General features: G+C 50.2%; 2 protein-coding genes across 5 annotated transcripts; both read left to right on the top strand.

The window, feature by feature from the left end:
* RPL8 (ribosomal protein L8) lies at nt 695–3241 on the top strand. Its single transcript, XM_005655297.3, has 6 exons — nt 695–803; nt 1003–1149; nt 1236–1377; nt 1564–1782; nt 2707–2822; nt 3043–3241. The coding sequence occupies exons 2-6, from the start codon at nt 1012–1014 to the stop codon at nt 3199–3201; spliced, it is 774 nt and encodes a 257-aa protein (XP_005655354.1). The 5' UTR covers nt 695–803; nt 1003–1011; the 3' UTR covers nt 3202–3241.
* ZNF34 (zinc finger protein 34) lies at nt 4421–17366 on the top strand. 4 transcript variants are annotated; one of them, XM_013987983.2, is made up of 6 exons: nt 4518–4761; nt 5678–5753; nt 11704–11790; nt 12097–12223; nt 12538–12648; nt 15296–17366. In XM_013987983.2, exons 3-6 carry the CDS (start codon nt 11758–11760, stop codon nt 16660–16662), a joined length of 1638 nt encoding a protein of 545 aa, XP_013843437.1. In that variant the 5' UTR covers nt 4518–4761; nt 5678–5753; nt 11704–11757; the 3' UTR covers nt 16663–17366. The 4 variants fall into 4 exon arrangements, with proteins under 4 accessions (XP_003125503.3, XP_005655353.1, XP_013843437.1 ...); XM_003125455.6 differs by lacking the exons at nt 4518–4761; nt 5678–5753 and adding an exon at nt 4421–4511; XM_005655296.3 differs by lacking the exon at nt 5678–5753 and having other exon boundaries at nt 4462–4761.

Below are 19969 nucleotides of genomic sequence, written 5' to 3'. Positions count from 1 at the left end.
TAAAAAGGGCGTCGCGTAGCCAGGAGGAGGGCTCCCTCCCTAGGGGTCTCACCCATCCCAGCCGAGACTCCCGCACCTGTGCCCTCTCCCACTCTCTCTGCCGCTCCCACCTCGACCCCACCGGCGCTCCACGCCCACCCTAATCCCTCCCAGCAAAGACCAGGATCCCCGGCTCTCTCGCCCCAACATCCGCATCTAGGTACGGCCGCTCTGACATCTCCAAGGACCCAGCAATGCGCAAAGTCCCCATGTCCCCAGAGCGCCCGCGCCGGTAGGAGTCGGACATCTCTCCTCTGTCGTCCAGGCCCTGTGTTTTTACTCTGTAAACCAGCACGTTCCCCGAATCAGTCCACCCGTTTCCTTTAAAGGTAGCCCTTGTCAAAGCAGGAGGAGACCCCGAGCCCCGAGTGAGGCGCTCGGTCGTGGGCCGCACCAAGCTGGACTAGTCACCCAACCTCTCGGGGCCTCCTCGTTGCTCACTGGAGAATACCCGCCCGGAGGCCTCTGTGAAAGCTGAGCGCCCCTCTCCCTCCCACCGGGCCTCGCCCACTTGGTGATCCTGAAACCCGAAGGCTGCACCTCTGCCAGAGCTCGAGCTCTATGCGCCTGCAGTGAGTCCCTGTGCGGGGTGGGGGTGGGGGGTGCACTGGCGCCCGCTGGCCGACTACAAGTCCCGGCGTGCATTGCGCTAGAGCTTGCGGGTCCCACCCCTGACCGGAAGATTGAGGGTTCTCGGCCCCGCCCCGGAAGATAAGGCGGCTCTCAGGGGCCTGTTTTCCTCTTTCGGCTGCGCTCGGCCCCAGGTAGGACGTTTTGGTGCGGTTCGGGGCCATCCGCGGCCATCCGCCGCCCTGGGACCCGCGGGGAACTCCAGCGGCCGGGGTTGGGGCCGGAGGAGGGGGTGCCGAGGCATGGAGGGAGGAGGCCAGGGAGCGAGGGCCCTGGAGCCGGGGTGGCGGGGGTGCCTGGGCCGCCTGGGCGCTGACCGTGAGCCACCTCTAGACCGCCACCATGGGCCGCGTGATCCGTGGGCAGAGGAAGGGCGCCGGCTCCGTGTTCCGCGCGCACGTGAAGCACCGAAAAGGCGCCGCCCGTCTGCGCGCGGTGGACTTCGCCGAGCGACACGGCTACATCAAGGGCATCGTGAAGGTGCGACGTGCGGGCTGAGGCGGGTGGGGGCGCGGCGCGAATTGGGGAACCCCCCCCGACCCTGCTCATGCCTACATAACCTGCAGGACATCATCCACGACCCGGGCCGCGGTGCGCCTCTGGCCAAGGTGGTCTTCCGGGATCCGTACCGTTTTAAGAAGCGGACGGAGCTGTTCATCGCCGCCGAGGGGATCCACACTGGCCAGTTCGTGTACTGTGGCAAGAAGGGTAAGTCTCGCGCCTGGGATGCAAGGTCGGGGTGGGGCGGAGGGACGCTGAGGCGGAAGCCTCGACTGTTGAGGTTCGCTTGGCGGAAGCTCCCCGTGGGTGCCGCGCAGGCCTGAATTTCTGGGGGTAGGAGTTGGGACACACCGGCTTACCCCGCTGACGGCGCTGTCTCTCCTCCACGTGCAGCCCAGCTCAACATCGGCAATGTGCTCCCGGTGGGCACCATGCCCGAGGGCACCATCGTGTGTTGTCTGGAGGAGAAGCCTGGTGACCGGGGCAAGCTGGCCAGAGCCTCGGGGAACTATGCTACCGTCATCTCCCACAACCCCGAGACAAAGAAGACCCGCGTGAAGCTGCCCTCAGGCTCTAAGAAGGTCATCTCCTCGGCCAACAGGGCTGTGGTCGGTGAGTGGAAGGCAGCAGTTGTGAGGCTCCTGTGAAGAGTTAGCCGCTAGCAGGGCCCTGGAAGCCAGGAGAGCTGCTTACTCGCCTGAAGCAAGAGCTCCGTAGGCACCCCCGTGGTCTGTGTGGGCCGTTTGTGAAGTGGGTACAGCGGTTCCTGTTTAAGGGCTGGAGGCCGTAGAATGAGAGTGGCATCGTAAGGGCCTGTAAGGCAGGGCTCCTGCTGCTGTCTCTACCTGGTTAACTCTTTCCTGAGGGATGTGGTTTTCTTAAAGCCACGTACTGTGATAGGGTTTCAGCTCAAGTTTGCTTATTGTGCTTTTTGCTAATACCCTCGAATGTATGTGACAGGCCGGGTCCTTTTTTTTGTTTGTTTGTTTGTTTTTCTAGGGCTGCTTCCGCGGCATATGGAGGTTCCCAGGCTAGGGGTCTAATCGGAGCTGTAGCCACCAGCCTAGGCCAGGGCCACAGCAACGCCGGATCCTTAACCCACTGAGCAAGGGCAGGGATCGAACCTGCAACCTCATGGTTCCTAGTTGGAATCCTTAACTACTGTGCCACAACGGAAACTCGGCCCGGTCCTCTTTGATGGTGTGCTCACAGAACCAGCAAAGTGATGGCTGAGATGTGGCAGGCCAGGTTAGGTGCCCTGTTTGGGGTGGGGAGGCCATTCCTGTCGAACCTGCGTCGAGATAGGCATTCCAGAGGATATGAAGGAGGCCCTGGTTTATCCTATGGAGCCTGAAGAAACTTAACAGCTGACAGACAAGGGAACTTACTGCTTGGTTTTGAGGCTGCCTGGAGCATGTGATCCCCTTGGGGGATGGGGAACTGGCAAGGACCCAACAGGGGAAGTCTCCACCTGATGGAAGGTCCCCCCCAGTGCTGGGCAGGGTGTGGTAATCTGAGGTGCGTGGTCTTCAACAGGTGTGGTGGCTGGAGGTGGCCGCATTGACAAGCCCATTCTGAAGGCCGGCCGTGCCTATCACAAGTATAAGGCCAAGAGGAATTGCTGGCCACGCGTGCGGGGTGTGGCCATGAACGTAAGTTGCCCAGAAGTGGTTGTGGGGGGGTATTCATGTACAGGGGCTGTTGGACTGGGCAGGTTCCTTCCTGCAGTGTCCTTTTCCTTCTGCTGGGGGATTGTGGTGTGAGACACTGGGTGTTCGGTGAGCACAGGCCAGTTGATCCTGTCTTTCCTCAAGCCCTTCTGAGGTAGGTTGAGGCCTCTCCCACTTTAACACCACTTCTCTCTTCCTGCAGCCTGTGGAGCATCCCTTTGGAGGTGGCAACCACCAGCACATTGGCAAACCCTCTACCATCCGCAGAGATGCCCCTGCTGGCCGGAAAGTGGGTCTCATTGCTGCTCGCCGGACAGGGCGTCTCCGAGGAACCAAGACTGTGCAGGAGAAAGAGAACTAGGGGCTGGGGGCTCAATAAAGCTTGTCCTTTTCACAACCAAGCCGCACTCTCCTGTGGTTTCCGAGGGAGGGTTATGCTGCTAGGAGGACAGCCGTGGTGTTCCTGGTAGAGGGAGGAGGAAGATGGAGCAGATGCACCAGTGAACAGTGGAAGCCCATCCCCACTTGGCATGCTGAGTAGAGAAGCCTCCTCACAAGGACTGTAACCCTTTGTTTTGAGCACTTGGAGAATCTGGATGAGTGTGGGTGCTATTGGGTGGACAGCAGTACTATTTGGAAGCCACAGGCTGGAGAGCAGGGTGCCTGCTTGCCATGAAGGACCAGGCTAGTTGCTCAGAACAGATGGGCTTCCTTTTTGGCAGTTGTTACCAGCACCTTGTCGCAGACTGACAGGCTGGTCAAAGCTGATAGACCCAGGGGCCTCAAGCTGGGAGTGAAGGTCTATGAGATCCTCAGGACCAGGACACTTGCTTCCTGGGAACCAGACGGAGCCCCCCCAGCCCAGTGTTTCCCTTAAGCCACCGTGCCTGACTGACCACTGGAGTGTGGGTGGTTTGGAAGCAGACTGGGTGGAAGGGCACTGCCTGGAGTCTGGCAGCCACCATGCATGAGAACTGGTCACCCTTGCTGCTCTGAGGGCTGTGTGGCAGGGTCCCCCCTTGGTGATAGGGCCTACCTAGATGCCAGGTGGCTTCCTATACGCATGGCCCAACCTCATTTCTGGTCTTGCTTTCTGGAGACCTCACCCCCCCTGGGCAACTCATCACACTTAGTGACCCAGGAAGGCTAGGACCTTGGTCATGGTAAGAGGAGGGCAGTGTTTCTTCCTGCAGAAAAGAGCACCTGCCATGGTTCTTTAGACTATAATCTGCTTGCTTTACTGTTCCCCTTCTGGGTGAAGTGGCCTTGAGGCGTTTCCAGGTGGCTGGCCGAAGGGAAGGGTTTGTCCCAGGAGCACTCAGGCACGCTGCAAATCCTTTTCTGGTAATAGAGTGGACCCTGGGCCCTGTTTACAGGGGTTGGGGCTGGGACAGTGGGTTAAACTCTAAAATGGACTACGTTGACCAGTAAGCATCCTCTTCGCTTTCTGGGTGATCTCAGGGCTCTGAGGGTGTATGTTCCGCCTACTGTAAAGGAAAGAACTGATCTTTGGGGTGCAACGCCTTGAGCAGCCGGCCACCGAGACGTGGCGTCCGATTTCCAGAGCGGCAGGGGGCGGAGCAGGCCACGTCACTTCCGGCGGGGCTTCGCCGGCGGGTCTGGACCAGCCCGCGGGATCCACTAGGGCGGCCGCGGTTGGGCGGCGCTGAGGTGAGTGTGGGGAGGATGCTGCGGGGGCGGCGGCGGCCGCGGGGCTTCCCCGGCGCGGAGCGCGGATCCCCGAGACCTGCGCGCTACTCGGCGCCAGGCCGGGGTCTTTCCTCGCCGGGCCCGTTTCCCGCCGAAGGTCTCCATCACTGGTCCAGGCCGGTCCCGGGGCCTCCCCGCCTGACTCCTCTCCCGGGGGGGCCCCCCCGGGCTCCTTCTGCGTCCCGAGGTTCCTGAGACCGTCCTGCCGAAGGTAACAGGCCCGGTGGGCCGGGCCCTTCCCTCGCACTCGGGTCCCACTCTGCTGTCACACCCGCTCCACCCCGATCTATTCCTGCTGCTGCCTGTGTCGCTCGCCGTCAGTCTGCACGCTTCCCGCACGGCCCCGCCGCGGCCCGCCCCTACCCCGCCTTTAGCCGCCCTTCCCCCTGGATGTAGTTCCTTCCATCTGCTCCTCTTCTGCTTGTGGCTCTGAGGCATTTCTCCCAGTGACCAAAATTGTTTCCCTTCTTAGAGATTTTTATTCAAGATCTGACACCTTTTCATTGGCCCCATGGTTTGGTGCTTTTAATATGTAGCTTTAAAAAAATCTTTTCAATAAAACTTTAGAAATAAAATACAGAGAATGGATTAGCAAACACCAGAGATTGTTTCGCTGGGATTGTAAATTCCTTCTTTTTTTAATTTTTTTTATTTTAAGGGAACTGTTAAAATTACTCTTAGAGGAGTTCCCGTCATGGCGCAGTGGTTAACGAATCCGACTAGGAACCATGAGGTTGCGGGTTCGGTCCCTGCCCTTGCTCAGTGGGTTAACGATCCGGCGTTGCCGTGAGCTGTGGTGTAGGTTGCAGACGCGGCTCGGATCCCACGTTGCTGTGGCTCTGGCGTAGGCCGGTGGCTACAGCTCCGATTCAACCGCTAGCCTGGGAACCTCCGTATGCCGCGGGAGCGGCCCAAGAAATAGCAACAACAACAACAACAACAAGAGACCAAAAGACAAAAATAAATAAATAAATAAATAAAATAAAATTACTCTTAGAATCTTACCTAGCTTTCTCAGGCAGTGTCTATTTTGAACATTATCCTTACACCTTTTTTAAGTTTTATTGAGATAAAATTGTATTTAAGGTGTACAACTTGATTTTCAAATTTTATTTATTTTTTTACAGCTTGATTTTAATGTACGTGAACATTGTGAAATTATTACCATATTCAACCTAATTAACCTTCCATCATCTCACATAGGTACCATTTTCTTTGTTTCTTTGTTGTGAGTTCACTAAAGGTCTTTCCTCTTAGCAAATTTCAAAGTATACAGTGCAACATAAAGCGTAGCCCCCAGGCTGTACCTTAGATCTCTAGAATTTATTCATCTTGCATAATTGAAAGTTTGTATTCTGACCAACATCTCTCCATTTTCCCCAACCCCCAAACCCTGGCAACCACCACTCTACTCTGCTTCTATGATTTATTTAGACTATTATATTTTTATTTGTTTTTTTTGGCAGCCGCACCGAGGCACATGGAAGTTCCCAGGTCAGGGACTGAATACCAGCTGTAGCTGTGACCTACATCCCAGCTGTGGCAATGCTGGATTCTTTTTTTTTTTTTTTTTTTTTTGTCTTTTTGCCATTTCTTGGGCCGCTCCCTCGGCATATGGAGGTTCCCAGGCTAGGGGTCTAATTGGAGCTGTAGCCGCCTGGCCTATGCTAGAGCCACAGCAACGCGGGATCCAAGCCGCATCTGCATCCTACACCACAGCTCAGGGCATCACCGGATCCTTAACCCACTGAGCAAGGCCAGGGATCAAACCTGCAGCCTCATGGTTCCTAGTCGGATTCATTAACCACTGAGCCATGACAGGAACTCCAATGCTGGATTCTTTAACCTGTGCCTCTGCAGCAACCTGAGCCACTGCAGTCAGATTCTTAATCCACTGCACCTCAGTGGGAACTCCTGATTTGGACTATTTTAGATTCCACATATAAAAAGAACCATGCAGTGTTTGTCTGTGTCTGGCTTATTTCACCTAGCATGAGGCCCTCCTGGTTCATCTGTGTTGGTAAAGTGGCAGGATTTCATTCTTTTTAGAATGAGTGAATAATAACTGCTTTGTGTGTGTACCGCCCATTTTCTTTAACCCTTCATCCATGTGCAGAGACTTGGGTTGTTGACAGATCTTGGCTGTTTTGAATGAGGGAGCGGTGAACATGGGTTGCAGAACTCTCGCTGAGCTTCACATTTTCCTTCTTTGGATATATACTCAGAAGTAAGATTGCTGGATCATATGGTAGTTCCATTTTTTATATTTTGATGAATCTCCCTAGTGTTTTCCGTAGTTGCTGCAGCAATTTACATTTCCACAAACTGCGCAGAGGTTCCTTTTTCTCCACATCCCCACCAAGGTTTATTCTCTTTAGCTTTTTGATAATAGCCATGTCTAACAATGGCTGGTATCTCACTCTGGTTTTGATTTGCATTTCCCTGATGATGAGTGATGTTGAGTGCCTGAGCATGTAGCTCTTGTTTGTATGTCTTTTTTGGAGAAATCTGTATATTTGTCCCCCTCTTTTTATTTTTGGCTATGTGGGAGTTCCTGGGCCAAGGATCAGACCTGTACCACAGCAGCGACAATGCCAGATCCTCAACTTGCTGAGCCCGCAGGGAACTCTGCATATTATTTTGTTATAGCAGCTATAAGCATTTTTAAGAAACATCTAGGCCATATTTTTGTGCCATAGAAAGCAGGGTCAAATTGTATTTCCCTGTGGAAAATCAGTTGTGCCAGCTCCACTTATGGAATATGGTGTGTTGCTGTTCAGGTCGCAAGTATGTTATTAATACATGCATGGATCTGTTCCATATCTTCTTTCCTGCAGCATAGGTTGCACCTGCAGCTTGGCTCTGATCCCTGGCCCAGGAACTCAGTATGCTGCAGGATAGCCAAAAATAAAGTGGAGGAAAAATCCAAGAGGTTCCAAAAAGCAAAACTTTAATTTGATACACTTGGCAACATAGTATTTTCATTGTATCTACAACTATTTGTGTAGCTTTTTTTTTTTTTGCCTTTTTTAGGGTGGCTTCCTGCAGCATATGGAGGTTTCCAGGCTAGGGGTCTAATCGGAGCTGTAGGTGCCGGCCTACGCCAGAGCCACAGCAACACCGGATCCGAGCTGAGTCTGCAGCCTACACCACAGCTCACGGCCACCCTGAATCCTTAACCCACTGAGCAAGGCCAGGGATCAAACCTGCAACCTCATGATTCCTAGTCAGATTCGTTAACCACTGTGCCACTACGGGAACTCCTATTTATGTAGTTTTTACATTGTATTTACTTTGTATTAGATGTGATAAGTAATCCAGAGGTGATTTGAAGAATATGGGAGGAGTTCAGTTGTGGCTCGGCGGTAAGGAACCCAACCAGTATCGATGAGGATGTGGGTTTGATTCCTGCCCCAGTTCAGTGGGTTAAGGATCCTGTGTTGTCATGAGCTGTGGTGTAGGTTGCAGACACAGCTTGGATCTGGCGTTGCTGTGGCTGTGGTGTAGGCCAGCAACTGCAGCTCTGATTCATTCCCTAGCATGGGAACTTCCATATGCCGTGGGTGCCACCCCACCCCCAAATTAAAGTATATGGGAGATTAGGGAGGCTGTGTGTGCATTATATGCAAGAACTATGCCATTGTATATAAGGGACTTGAGCATTTTTGAATTTTGGTAGCCAAGGTGGGTGTCCTGGAGTCATGTCTACTACTACTACTACTGTCTACTACTACTAACCCCAACCCTAACCCTTGATATCTGGCAGGCTATGCCTCTGCTTTAGTCTTTCATTTTTTTGGCTGCATCTGCAGCATGTGGAAGTTCCCAGGCCAGAGGTTGAACCCATGCCATGGTTATGACCTGTGCCACAGCTGTGGCAATGCCAGATCTTTAACCTGCTGTACCACATGGGATCTTTCTAACTTAGTTCTTTTTGGCATTGCACTGGTTAATCTTGGATCATTACTCTTGTGATATTTAGGGTCATTTTGGTCAGATTTCATGATGTGGCTGTTTTTTTGTTGTTGTTGTTTCTGTTTTTTTGGTTGCACCTGCAGCATGTGGAAGTTCCTGGGCCAGGGATCGAACCTGAGCAACAGCAGTGACAATGCAGGATCCTTAACTGCTAGGCCACCTGGGAGCTCCGCAGTTTTGATTGTATAGAATTAATGGATTTATCTGAGGAGAATTGACATTTTTGTGATACTGAATCCTTCTGTTTATCAACTTTGTTTCTCCCTAGGTTTTTTTGTTTTTTGTTTTTTGTTTTAATTTTTAGGGCCGCACCTGTGGCATAGTCCCAGGCCGTTCCCAGGCCAGGGGCTGAATCGGAGCTACAGCTGCTGGCCTGCACCAGAGCCGCAGCCAACATGGAATCTGAGCCAGGGTCTGTGACCTACAGCACAGTTCATGGCAACGTGGGCTCCCTGACCCAATGTGTGAGGCCAGGGATCGAAACCGCATCCTCATGGATACTAGTCGGATTCGTTTATGCTGAGCCACAACAGGGACTTCTCTCCATAGGTTTTAGTGTCTTTCAATAAAGTTTGATCATTTTATCCATAAATTACACGTGTTTTGTTAGACCCTTTTTAGATGCTGTATGGTGTCGGTAGCTGTTGTGAATGTCATTTTTTGGTTGCTGGGGTGGTGTTAATTGGTCTTCCTCAACCCACTGTGCACGGCCAGGGATCGAACCTGCGTCCTCATGGATGGTAGTCAGGTTTGTTAACCACTGCGCCACGATGGGAACTCCCGGATTTGTTTCTGCTTCACTGCAATGAAAACTCCGATACTCTCAAATTTTCTATGTAGGTGGTCTCGTCATTCTCAGATAATTAGGATTTTGTCCATCTCTTCTAGTTTTTGTGGCTCTATCTCTTTTCTGTGGCTTATTGTGTTGGCTGAGGTCGTAGGTACACCATCAGTAGCAGCTGGGCAGGGAGTAGGCATCCCTTTCCTCTCACTGACCGACATGGATGCTTCCTTGTGTTGCTTGGTGTTGCTAACCCACCAGGTACTGGCCTGCACTCTCAGAAGCCCTGCCGTGTGTGGTAGAGACTTCTGTCCCTTCTTTGTTCTAAATAGGATTTCCTTTTCCATCTCTTCCCCTTCCCTGCATTGAGCTTGTCAGATGTTTGTGTATTTTAGCATTTTCAAAGAACCAACATTGAGGAGTTCCCGTCGTGGCTCAGTGGTTAATGAATCCAACTAGGAACCATGAGGTTGCAGGTTCGATCCCTGGCCTTGCTCAGTGGGTTAAGGATCTGGTGTTGCTGCGAGCTGTGGTGTAGGTTGCAGACACAGCTTGGATCCCGCATTGCTGTGGCTCTAGCATAGGCTGGCGGCTACAGCTCCGATTCGACCCCTAGCCTGGGAATCTCCATATGCCACAGGAGCAGTCCTAGAAAAGGCAGAAAGACAAAAACAAAAACAAAAACAAAAAACCAACATTGAGATGATTTTCTCTCTCTTTCTCTCTCTCTTTTTTTTCTCTTTTTGCCTTTTCTAGGGCCGCTCCTGCAGCATATGGAGTTTCCCAGGCTAGGGGTTGAATTGGAGCTGTAGCCGCCGGCCTACACCGGAGCCACAGCAACTTGGGATCCGAGCTGTGTCTTCGACCTACACCACAGCTCACGGCAACGCCAGATCCTTAACCCACTGAGCAAGGCCAGGGATCGAACCCGCAACCTCATGGTTCCTAGTCGGATTCATTAACCATTGAGCCACGATGGGAACTCCTCTCCTTTTTTTTTTAATGTCTGCACCTGCGGCATATGGGAGTTCCTGGGCCAGGGACTGAATCCCAGCCACAGCTGCAACCTGCGTTATAGCTGCAGGCAACATCGGGTCCTTTAACCCACTGCACTAGGCCAGGAATCAAACCAGCACCTCCGCCATGACGTGAGCCACTTCAGTTGGTTTTTTAACCCACTGCACCACAGCAGGAACTCCTATTTTCTGTTTCTTTAAATCATACATTTTTTCTTTTTGCTTTTGGCCATACCTGTGGCATATGGAAGTTCCAGGCCAGGGATGAAGCTGACCCACTACAGTGACAACACCAGATCTTTTTTTTTTTTTTTTTTTTTTTTGCTATTTCTTGGGCCGTTTCCGCGGCATATGGAGATTCCCAGGCTAGGGGTCTAATCGGAGCCGTAGCCACCAGTCTACGCCAGAGCCACAGCAACGCGGGATCCGAGCCGCGTCTGCAACCTACACCACAGCTCACAGCAACGCCGGATCCTTAACCCACTGAGCAAGGGCAGGGACCGAACCCGCAACCTCATGGTTCCTAGTCGGATTCGTTAACCACTGCGCCACGACGGGAACTCCAACACCAGATCTTTAACCTGCTGGGACACAAGAGAACTCCTAAATCATACTTCTTAAATTTCCTTCATCTTTCCATGAACTGCTTCTTACTCTTTGTCTGGTATCTCGTAGAAGACTTAGGTTATTATTTTAATCTCTTTGTTAAAACAAGTGCCTTAAGGATACACATTTTTCCTTGGGTAGCCTTTGCTTCTGCTTCCACCTTAGTCTTCATTTTTACTTTTTTCTCGGAGGGGGTTCCTTTTTAAAATCAGGTATTCCTAGCATAACAACAGTAGGGTCAGAGAATGTTTGGCAAGTGGTATCAACCTTTGGAATTTGTCGAGACTTTCTTTTTTTGCATGGTATGTGGTAATTCTTTTCCTCCTCAGCCTCGAACAAGTTGTCTTTATTCTTCCATATAAAGTGAGTGAGGGGAGTTCCCACTGTGGCTCAGCGGCTTAAGAACCCGACGAATATTCATGAGGATGCAATTTCGATCCCTGGCCTCACTCAGTGGGTTACGGATCGGGTGATGCCGTGATCTGTGGCATAGGTCATGGATGTAGCTCGGATCTAGCATTGCTGTGGCTGTGGAGTAGGCCAGCAGCTACAGCTCCAATGTGACCCCTAGCCTGGGAACTTCCATATACCATGGGTGCAGTCCTAAAAAGCAAAAAATAAAATAAAGAAATAAAAAGTGAGTGTCTGTGCTTCTCCTGGATGAGCTCACTCAGTGTGCCTGCGAGAAGGTGCGGCACATGTCTGCAAGGAGCAGGGAGGCTGCCTGCAGGAGGGGCCAGGCTGCCCTCCCACATGTTCCTCTCTCCTCCCGCAGCATCTGAGTGACTGGCTCCTGCCTCCATCCCGGGGAAGCCCAGGACACCAGGCAATGATGGCAGCGTTGCATCTGTCTGCCCCTCAGGTGAGCATCTGCCTTTGGGAGGTGTGAGGTCTCCACCCAGGACTCCCCAGTCTGTTTGGCCTCAGCAGACACTCTCAGGTGCCTTGGTATGCGGTGCTGAGTGGAGGAAGAGTGGCCTTGTGACTCCCCCAGCCTCCCTGGGTGAGCTGGCTCAGTGGCCAAAGGGCTAAGCCATTGACCAGGCCATGCGGGGGATCAGGCCTGTGATCAGCCCTGTGCCACCTCCTCCAGCGGGCTTCTGCTGCCTCTGCCCCTGGGGCCCATCCTGAGCCACATCTGGACCTGCAGCAGCCCCTGTCGTTCCAGGCTGAGGTGACCTTCGAGGACGTGGCTGTGCTTCTCTCCCGGGAGGAGTGGGGCCGTCTGGGCCCTGCTCAGAAAGGCCTCTACAGGGATGTGATGCTGGAAACCTACAGGAACCTGGTCTCGCTGGGTAAGGCCCCAGGGATGCAGCTCAGGGAATAGCCCTGGCGGCTGAGGGCTCAGCAGGGGCTGGGCTGCGGGCCTCATCCCCAGGCCTAGGGACAGGCGTCAGTGACCCTGCCCGGGGCCCAATGCAGATGCGGTTCCTGGTGGACAGAGCCCCCTGTGCTCCAGTCTTCGTCTTTGTGACCACCCCCACCTCCCCCAGGAAGTGTCCATACTTCCCATCACCTGCCTGGACCTGTGCTTCCCCTCCCCCACCAGTCCTGGGCTGAGACCACACTGTGTCCTTGGCACCAAGCCCAGCCCCTGTCTCTTTCCCAGGAGCTGGACATGCAGGTCCCAAGCCTGGAGTGATCGCACAGTTGGAGCGAGGGGATGAGCCGTGGGTCCTGGACATGCAGGGGAGAGAGCAATCGACCATTGATGGCTCAGGTGCGTCGGGGGCTGCCTCCTGATTCTTGCTGAACAGGCATGTGTAGGGGTCCGGGGTGTGTGGTATCACCAGAATAGAGTTTGGAGGGAGATGTCTTATGGCCAATGTGACAGGCCTGGGAGTGGCCCTTGCTGAAACCAGGTCCCCTCTGTCAGCCTGGGTGCTGCAGTTGGGTGATTCTTCTCCTTCCTTCCATCCTCCCTCCCTTTGCTTTTCAGGGCCGCTCCCGCAGCATACGGAAGTTCTCAGGCTAGGGGTCAAACAGGAGCTGCAGTTGCCAGCCTACCCCATAGCCACAGCAACGTGGGAGCCGAGCCTGCATCTGCGACCTATACACCACAGCTCACAGTAACGCCGGATCCTTAACCCCCTGAGTGAGGCCAGGGGTCAAACCTGCATCCTCATGGATACTAGTTGGGTCCTTAACCTGCTGAGTCACAACAGGAACTCCCTCTTTTTCTTTCAGTCAAAGTATAGTTGATTACAGAATTCTCTTAGCTGCAGGTGTACAGCGTAGGGATTGAATGTTTGTACAGATCGTGCTTCATTTAAAGTTATTAGAAAATAATGGTTATACTTCTCTGGGCTATGCAGTATATCTTTGCTGCTTATTTATTTTCTACATGTCAATGGAGTGATCCTTTTTTGTTTATTTTGTTCTTTTTTTTGCTGCCCAGCGGTATATGGAGTTCCTGGGCCAGGGATCAGATCTGAGCCACAGCTGGAAGCTACATCACAGCTGCGGAAATGCCAGATCCCTTAACCAGGCTGGGGGTTGAACCTGCATCCTGGCGGGGCAGAGACGCCACCAATCCTGTTGTGCCACAGAGGGAATTCCAGTGGGGTCATTCTTGAGCTGACTCTTCTAGGAGGGTGTGAGGAGAAGAGGGGAGGTAGCTCGGGTGTTCTGTGAGGGAGAGCCGGGCCCATGGAGCTCAGGTCCTCTGAAGGGTGTCAGCAGGAGCCACAGAGACAGAAAACATGGCTTTGTTCCCCCTCTTCTCCGTTACCTGCTTGATGGTCATAGAGCATTATAGGAAAAGAGGGGGTACACTTCACCTCAGACCTCACCCCCAGATCCAGGTGTGGTCTGGTGTGTTCCTGCTGTCCCTTTTCCAGTGATGCCGGGTCTGCACCCACACACAGACTTGCTTCCTAACAGGAACGCAGAGGTCCCTGTGCACTGCTCTGCCACCTGCTGCTTCACTGGAAGTGCTGTGGGGAAGGGTGTTCTCCAATTTCATTGCCGTGGACAGCGTTATGAGCATCTTTTCATGTGTCTTAATGATTCCTAGGAAAGAACTGTTGGCTCAAAGGACCTGAATTTCACTTTTGTAAATTTATTTATTTGTATCTAAATACTTATAGAAATTGGGGCAAACCCTTTTTGCAGCTTAGTGATTTTTTTTTTTTTTTTTTTTTTTTTTTTTTTTTTTTGTCTTTTTAGGGCCATACCTGAGGCATATGAAGGTTCTCAGGCTAGGGGTCGAATGGAAGCTGTAGCTGCTGGCCTACACCACAGCCGCAGCAGTGCAGGATCTGAGCTGAGTCTGCGATGTACACCACAGCTCACGGCAATGCTGGATACTTAACCCACTAAGCAAGGCCAGGGATTGAACCTGCTTCCTCATGGACGCTAGTCAGATTCATTTCTGCTGAGCCACGATGGGAACTCCCAGCTCAGTGAATTTTTATTTAAAAAAATCCATGCTCTGGATTAAGACAGAAAACATTCCTAGTTCCCTGGGAGCCCACAGGGTCCCCCCCCACATTGTTTCCAGCTGCTCCCCATGGGCTCTGCTGTCTGACTCACAGGGCAGCTGTGTATTATGAGGTTAACATGCTGTGTGCAGTTTGTTCTCTCTGGTCACTGGACACTCCTCTGTCTAAACATACCACAGATTATTTTCTACTGTACTGCAAGATGTTTGGCTCTCTGCATCCTGGGACGTGTGTGTGTGTGTGTGTGTGTGTCTTGGCTCACAGAGAATGCATTTCTGGTGGGTGTGTCCCTGCAAGTGGAGTCAGTCAGGAGACATGAGGGCATTGAGAAGCATCCTGTTTGGCCTCTTAAGGTGCTGGTGGCTCCCTGGATTCCTCTAAGGCCTCAGGAGTTTGTGTGCTGCTAGGGAGGCTGAAGGACCTGGCCTCTATTCACTGCCCCCTCCTCAGCTGGCTGAGCTCTGCTCTTTGCCCTCCTGGGAAGGCAGTGGTTTTCCCACCATGACTTTTGAGATGGATTAGCTCTTATTGGTTAGCCTTGGCTATAACTCTCTTGGTTTTCATTTCTTTGTCACATGTCCTCCATGACTTTTAAGGCCCTTCCTTGCTCTCATTTCCATGAAGCTCTGAAGCTTCTGTTTCCCATTCTTTTGTAACAAGGACAAGTGTCCTGCAGTCCCACCAGGCAGGCTTTGTGAGCAGCAGGCAGGCAGGAACAATGTGGATGTTAGAATTGGGCAGATGCTTACACTGCCACCCGACTGCAGCCCTGGGCGAGGCATTTAAGCCTCTGAGTTCCAGGCCTCATGTTTGCAAGGTGTTGTGACGAGAGTTGGTGTTGGAGCTGGTACTCTGCAGGGACTGGCAGAACCCTTATGACTTCCAGAGTCACGTGACCCTGAGGTGTTCTGTTTATTGTTTCAGCTCATGGCACCAGCACTGAGCACCAGGAGTTGACTTCAGGGGAGATGTTTGATGGGACAGAACTGGACCAACCCAGAGGGACTGTTCTCCAGGGACCCGAGCCAGGAGAGACCTGTGAGCATGTCAGGGAGCCAAAGGAGAGCCTGGACAGGCCTGAGGAGCAGAAAGGCCGCAGGCCAGTCCTACTGGCCAGTGAGGCAAGCACCCTGGAGGCTGGGGGAAACCTCAGGTTGGGGTCGAGCCCTACCCCTGATCAAAGACCTCACAAATGCGATATATGTGAGCAGAGTTTTGAACAGAGATCATATCTTAATAATCATAAACGTGTACACAGGTCCAGAAAAACAAATATAGTTCATGATTCTGGGGAAATTTTCAGTGCAAATTTAGTTGTTAAAGAAGGTCAGAAAATTCCTGTTGGGAAAAAATTGCACTATTGTGCTTACTGTGGGAAAGCCTTCAGGTACAGTGCTAACCTCATCAAGCACCAGCGGCTTCACAGTGAAGAGAAGCCCTACAAGTGTGACGAGTGTGGGAAAGCCTTCCGCCAGAGCTGCGAGTTCATTAGTCACCGCAGGATGCACTCTGGGGAGATCCCCTACCGCTGTGATGAGTGTGGGAAGATGTTCAATCAGAGACCCAACCTCATGAAGCATCAGAGGATCCACACTGGGGAGAAGCCCTACAAGTGTGGCGAGTGTGGGAAGCACTTCAGTGCCTACTCTTCCCTCATTTATCACCAGAGGATCCACACTGGAGAAAAGCCCTACAAGTGCAGCGACTGTGGGAAGGCCTTCAGTGATGGCTCGATCCTCATCCGACACCGTCGGACTCACACTGGGGAGAAGCCCTATGAGTGCAAAGAATGTGGCAAAGGCTTTACACAAAGTTCCAACCTTATCCAACATCAAAGAATTCACACTGGAGAGAAACCCTATAAATGTAATGAATGTGAGAAAGCCTTTATCCAAAAGACAAAACTTGTTGAACATCAGAGAAGCCACACTGGAGAAAAGCCTTATGAATGTAATGACTGTGGCAAAGTCTTCAGCCAGAGCACACACCTCATCCAGCATCAGAGGATCCACACGGGGGAGAAGCCCTACAAGTGCAGTGAGTGTGGCAAGGCCTTCCACAACAGTTCCAGACTCATCCACCATCAGAGGTCACACCATGGAGAGAAGCCGTACAAATGTGCTGATTGCAAGAAAGCCTTTAGCCAGGGCACCTACCTCATCCAGCACCGGAGGATCCATACCGGGGAGAAGCCCTACAAGTGTGGCGAGTGTGGGAAGGCCTTCCGGCACAGTTCCAACATGTCCCAGCATCAGAGGATTCACCTCCGGGGGGATGACTTTTCCCCATGACGTCTGCTGTGCACTTCCTCCACGAGCCTTGCCCACCCCTTTATTTATTGTCCACATGGTGTTGCCACAGGTGAAAGGGCACTTCTGACTGATTAAAAAAACTCTTTTCTTAAACCAAAAGCAGTGCATGTTCTTTTTAGAGAAATTGAGTGAGAACAGTAAACAGAGAGGAGAGGCTCCTGCAGCCACCCTTTAGACAAGGAACTCACCACTACTTTGGCTGTGGGTTCCTTCCACACCCACGGAAGAGCTTTCACAGCTGTCTTGCTGGAGTTGCTGTCGTGGCTTAGCAGTAACAAACCTGACTAGTATCCATGAGGATACAGGTTCAATACCTTGCCTCACTCACTGGGTTAAGGATCCTGCATTGCTGTGGCTGTGGTGTAGGCCAGCAGTTACAGCTCCAATTTGACCCCTGCCAGGGAACTTCCATATGCCTTGGGTGAGGCCCTAAAAAGACAAAAAAAAAAAAAAGAGACAAAAAACAAACAAACAAAAAAAACCCCACAAAAACTGTTGTGCTCATCACTGCATCCTCTGTGTACTCAGTCTCAGAAAATTCACACTGGAGAGGATTCTACATGTTTACGTAGTTTTACACATTGTAAACTTTTAAAAACTAGCATGTTCATGCTTTTCTGTTATTTAATAGAACTGGTAATTGCCTTATTGTGGTAAAATATAAACATAATTTACCATTTTAACTGTTTTTAAGTGTATGATTCAGTGGCATTAAATATATTCAAAATATTGTGTAACCATCACATCATTTAAAAATTTTTTTAATTTTTTATTTTTTATTACTCAAAAGAATTTATCACATCTGTAGTTGTATAATGATCATAACAATCCAATTTCACAGAATTTCCATCCCATAACCCAAGCACATCCCCCCCATCCCCCAAACTGTCTCCTCCGGAGACCATAAGTTTTTCAATGTCTGTGAGTCAGCATCTGTTCTGCAAAGAAGTTCAGTCTGTCCTTTTTTTCAGATTCCACATGTCAGTGAAAGCGTTTGATGTTGGTGTCTCATTGTATGGCTGACTTCACTTAGCATGATAATTTCTAGGTCCATCCATGTTGCTAAAAATGCTGGTATTTCGTTCACTTTAATGGCTGAGTAATATTCCATTGGTATATATGCCACATCTTGATCCACTCCTCTGTCGATGGACATTTAGGTTGTTTCCATGTCTTGGCTATTGCAAATAGTGCTGCAATGAACATCAGAGTACGTGTGTCTTTGCGAGTCGTGGTTTTCTCTGGATAGATGCCCAGGAGTGGGATTGCTGGATCAAATGGTAGTTCTATTTTTAGTTTTCTGAGGATTCTCCATACTGTTTTCAACAGTGGTTGCACCAATTTACAATCCCACCAACAGTGTGATAGGGTTCCTTTTTCTCCACACCCTCTCCAGCACTTATTGTTTGTAGACTTTTTGATGATGGCCATTCTGGCTGGTGTAAGGTATGACCTCCTAGTGATTTTGATTTGCATTTCTCGAATAATGAGTGATGTTGAACATCTTTTTATGTGTTTTTTGGCCCTCTGTACGTCTTCTTTGAGAACTGTCTGTTTAGATCTTCTGCCCATCTTTTGATGGGGTTGTTTGTTTTTTTTGGTATGGAGCTGCAGAAGGTGTTTATAAATTTTGGGGGATGAATCCCTTGTCAGTTGATTCACTTGCAAAGATTTTCTCCCATTCTGTGGATTGTCTTTTCGTGTTGTTTAGGGTTTCCTTTGCTGTGCAGAAACTTTTCAGTTTGATTAGCTCCCATTTGGTTTTTGTTTTTATTGTCAATACTCTAAGAAGTGGACCTGAGAAGATGTTACTGTCATTTATGTCAGAGAGTGTTTGGCCTATGTTTTCCTCTAAGAGTTTTATCGTGTCTGGTCTTATATCTAGGTCTTTAATCCATTTTGAGTTTATTTTTGTGTATGGTGTTAGGGAGTGTTCTAATTTCATCCTTTTCCATGTGGCTGTCCTGTTTTCCCAGCAGCACTTATTGCACAAGGCATCCTTTCTCCATTGTATATTCTTGCCTCCTTTGTCATAGATTAGTTGGCTGTAGGTGCGTGGGTTGAATTCTGGGCTTTCTATCCTGTTCCACTGATCTATATTTGTCTTTGTGCCAGTACCATATGGTTTTGATGACTGTGGCTTAGTCTGAAGTCCGGGAGCCTGATTCCTCCAGCTCCATTTTTCTTTTTCAGGATGTCTTTTGCTATTCTGGGTCTTTTGTGCTTCCAAACAAACTTTAAAATATTTTGTTCGAGTTCTGTGAAAAATGTCCTTGGTAATTTGATAGGGATTGCATTGAATCTTTATATTGCCTTAGGTAGTATAGTCATTTTGAAAATATTAACTCTTCCAATCCACGAGCATGGTATATCTTTCCATCTATTTGTGTCATCTTTGATTTCTTTCATCCATGTCTTATAGTTTTCAGAGTACAGGTCTTTTGTCTCTTTAGGTAGGTTTACTCCTAGATATTTTATTCTTTTGGATGTGATGGTAAACAGGATTGCTTCCCTAATTTCTCTTTCTGCTCTTTCATTGTTAGTGTATAGAAATGCTGTCGATTTCTGTGTATTAATTTTGTATCTTGCGACTTTGCCACATTCATGGATGAGCTCTAACAGTTTTCTGGTAGAGTCTTTAGTATTCTCTAGGTATAGTATCATGTCATCTGCAAATAGCGATAGTTTTACTTCTTCCTTTCCAATTTGGATTCCTTTTATTTCTTTTACTTCTCTGATTGCTGTGGCTAGAACTTCCAAAACTATGTTGAAGAAGAGTAGTGGTGAGAGCGGACATCCTTGTCTTGTTTGGGATCTCAGCAGGAATTCTTTCAGCTTTTCACCATTGAGAATGATGTTCGCTGTGGGTTTGTCATATATGGCCTTTATGATGTTGAGGTAGGTTCCCTCTATGCCCACTTTCTGAAGGGTTTTTATCAGAAATTGGTGTTGGATTTTGTCAAAGGCTTTTTCTGCATCTCTTGAAAGGATCACATGGTTTTTATTCTTCAGTTTGTTAATGTGGTGTATCACACCGATGGATCCATCACATCATTTTTGAATCTATTTTACTTTCCCAAACAGAAACTCTGTACCTAGTAAACAATGGCTCTCCACTCGCCCTTTCCTTTTTTCAGTCTCTTAAGTATTTGACTATTCTAGGTACCTCATAGAAGTGGAATCATAGAGCATTTGTCCTTTGTGCCCTGGCTTATTTCACTGAGCATCATGTCCTTAAGCTTCACCCGTGTTGTAGCAGGTGTCAGGACATCATTCCTTTATTACG

This window comes from Sus scrofa, chromosome 4 (genome assembly GCF_000003025.6).
Source record: "Sus scrofa isolate TJ Tabasco breed Duroc chromosome 4, Sscrofa11.1, whole genome shotgun sequence".
Taxonomy (NCBI): domain Eukaryota; kingdom Metazoa; phylum Chordata; class Mammalia; order Artiodactyla; family Suidae; genus Sus; species Sus scrofa.
Note: the sequence above shows the minus strand (reverse complement) of the source record. Positions and strands in the feature narration are given on the sequence as shown.

What these genes read in the sequence shown, in the direction of transcription:
- RPL8 (XM_005655297.3), top strand. Translation starts at nt 1,012, where the DNA reads ATGGGCCGCGTGATCCGTGGGCAGAGGAAGGGCGCCGGCTCCGTGTTC. An exon ending in GGCCAACAGGGCTGTGGTCG is followed by an intron (nt 1,783 to 2,706) that starts GTGAGTGGAAGG and finishes GGTCTTCAACAG; the next exon opens with GTGTGGTGGCTGGAGGTGGC. An exon ending in TGCGGGGTGTGGCCATGAAC is followed by an intron (nt 2,823 to 3,042) that starts GTAAGTTGCCCA and finishes CTCTTCCTGCAG; the next exon opens with CCTGTGGAGCATCCCTTTGG.
- ZNF34 (XM_003125455.6), top strand. Translation starts at nt 11,758, where the DNA reads ATGATGGCAGCGTTGCATCTGTCTGCCCCTCAG. An exon ending in CAGGAACCTGGTCTCGCTGG is followed by an intron (nt 12,224 to 12,537) that starts GTAAGGCCCCAG and finishes TCTCTTTCCCAG; the next exon opens with GAGCTGGACATGCAGGTCCC. An exon ending in ATCGACCATTGATGGCTCAG is followed by an intron (nt 12,649 to 15,295) that starts GTGCGTCGGGGG and finishes TTATTGTTTCAG; the next exon opens with CTCATGGCACCAGCACTGAG.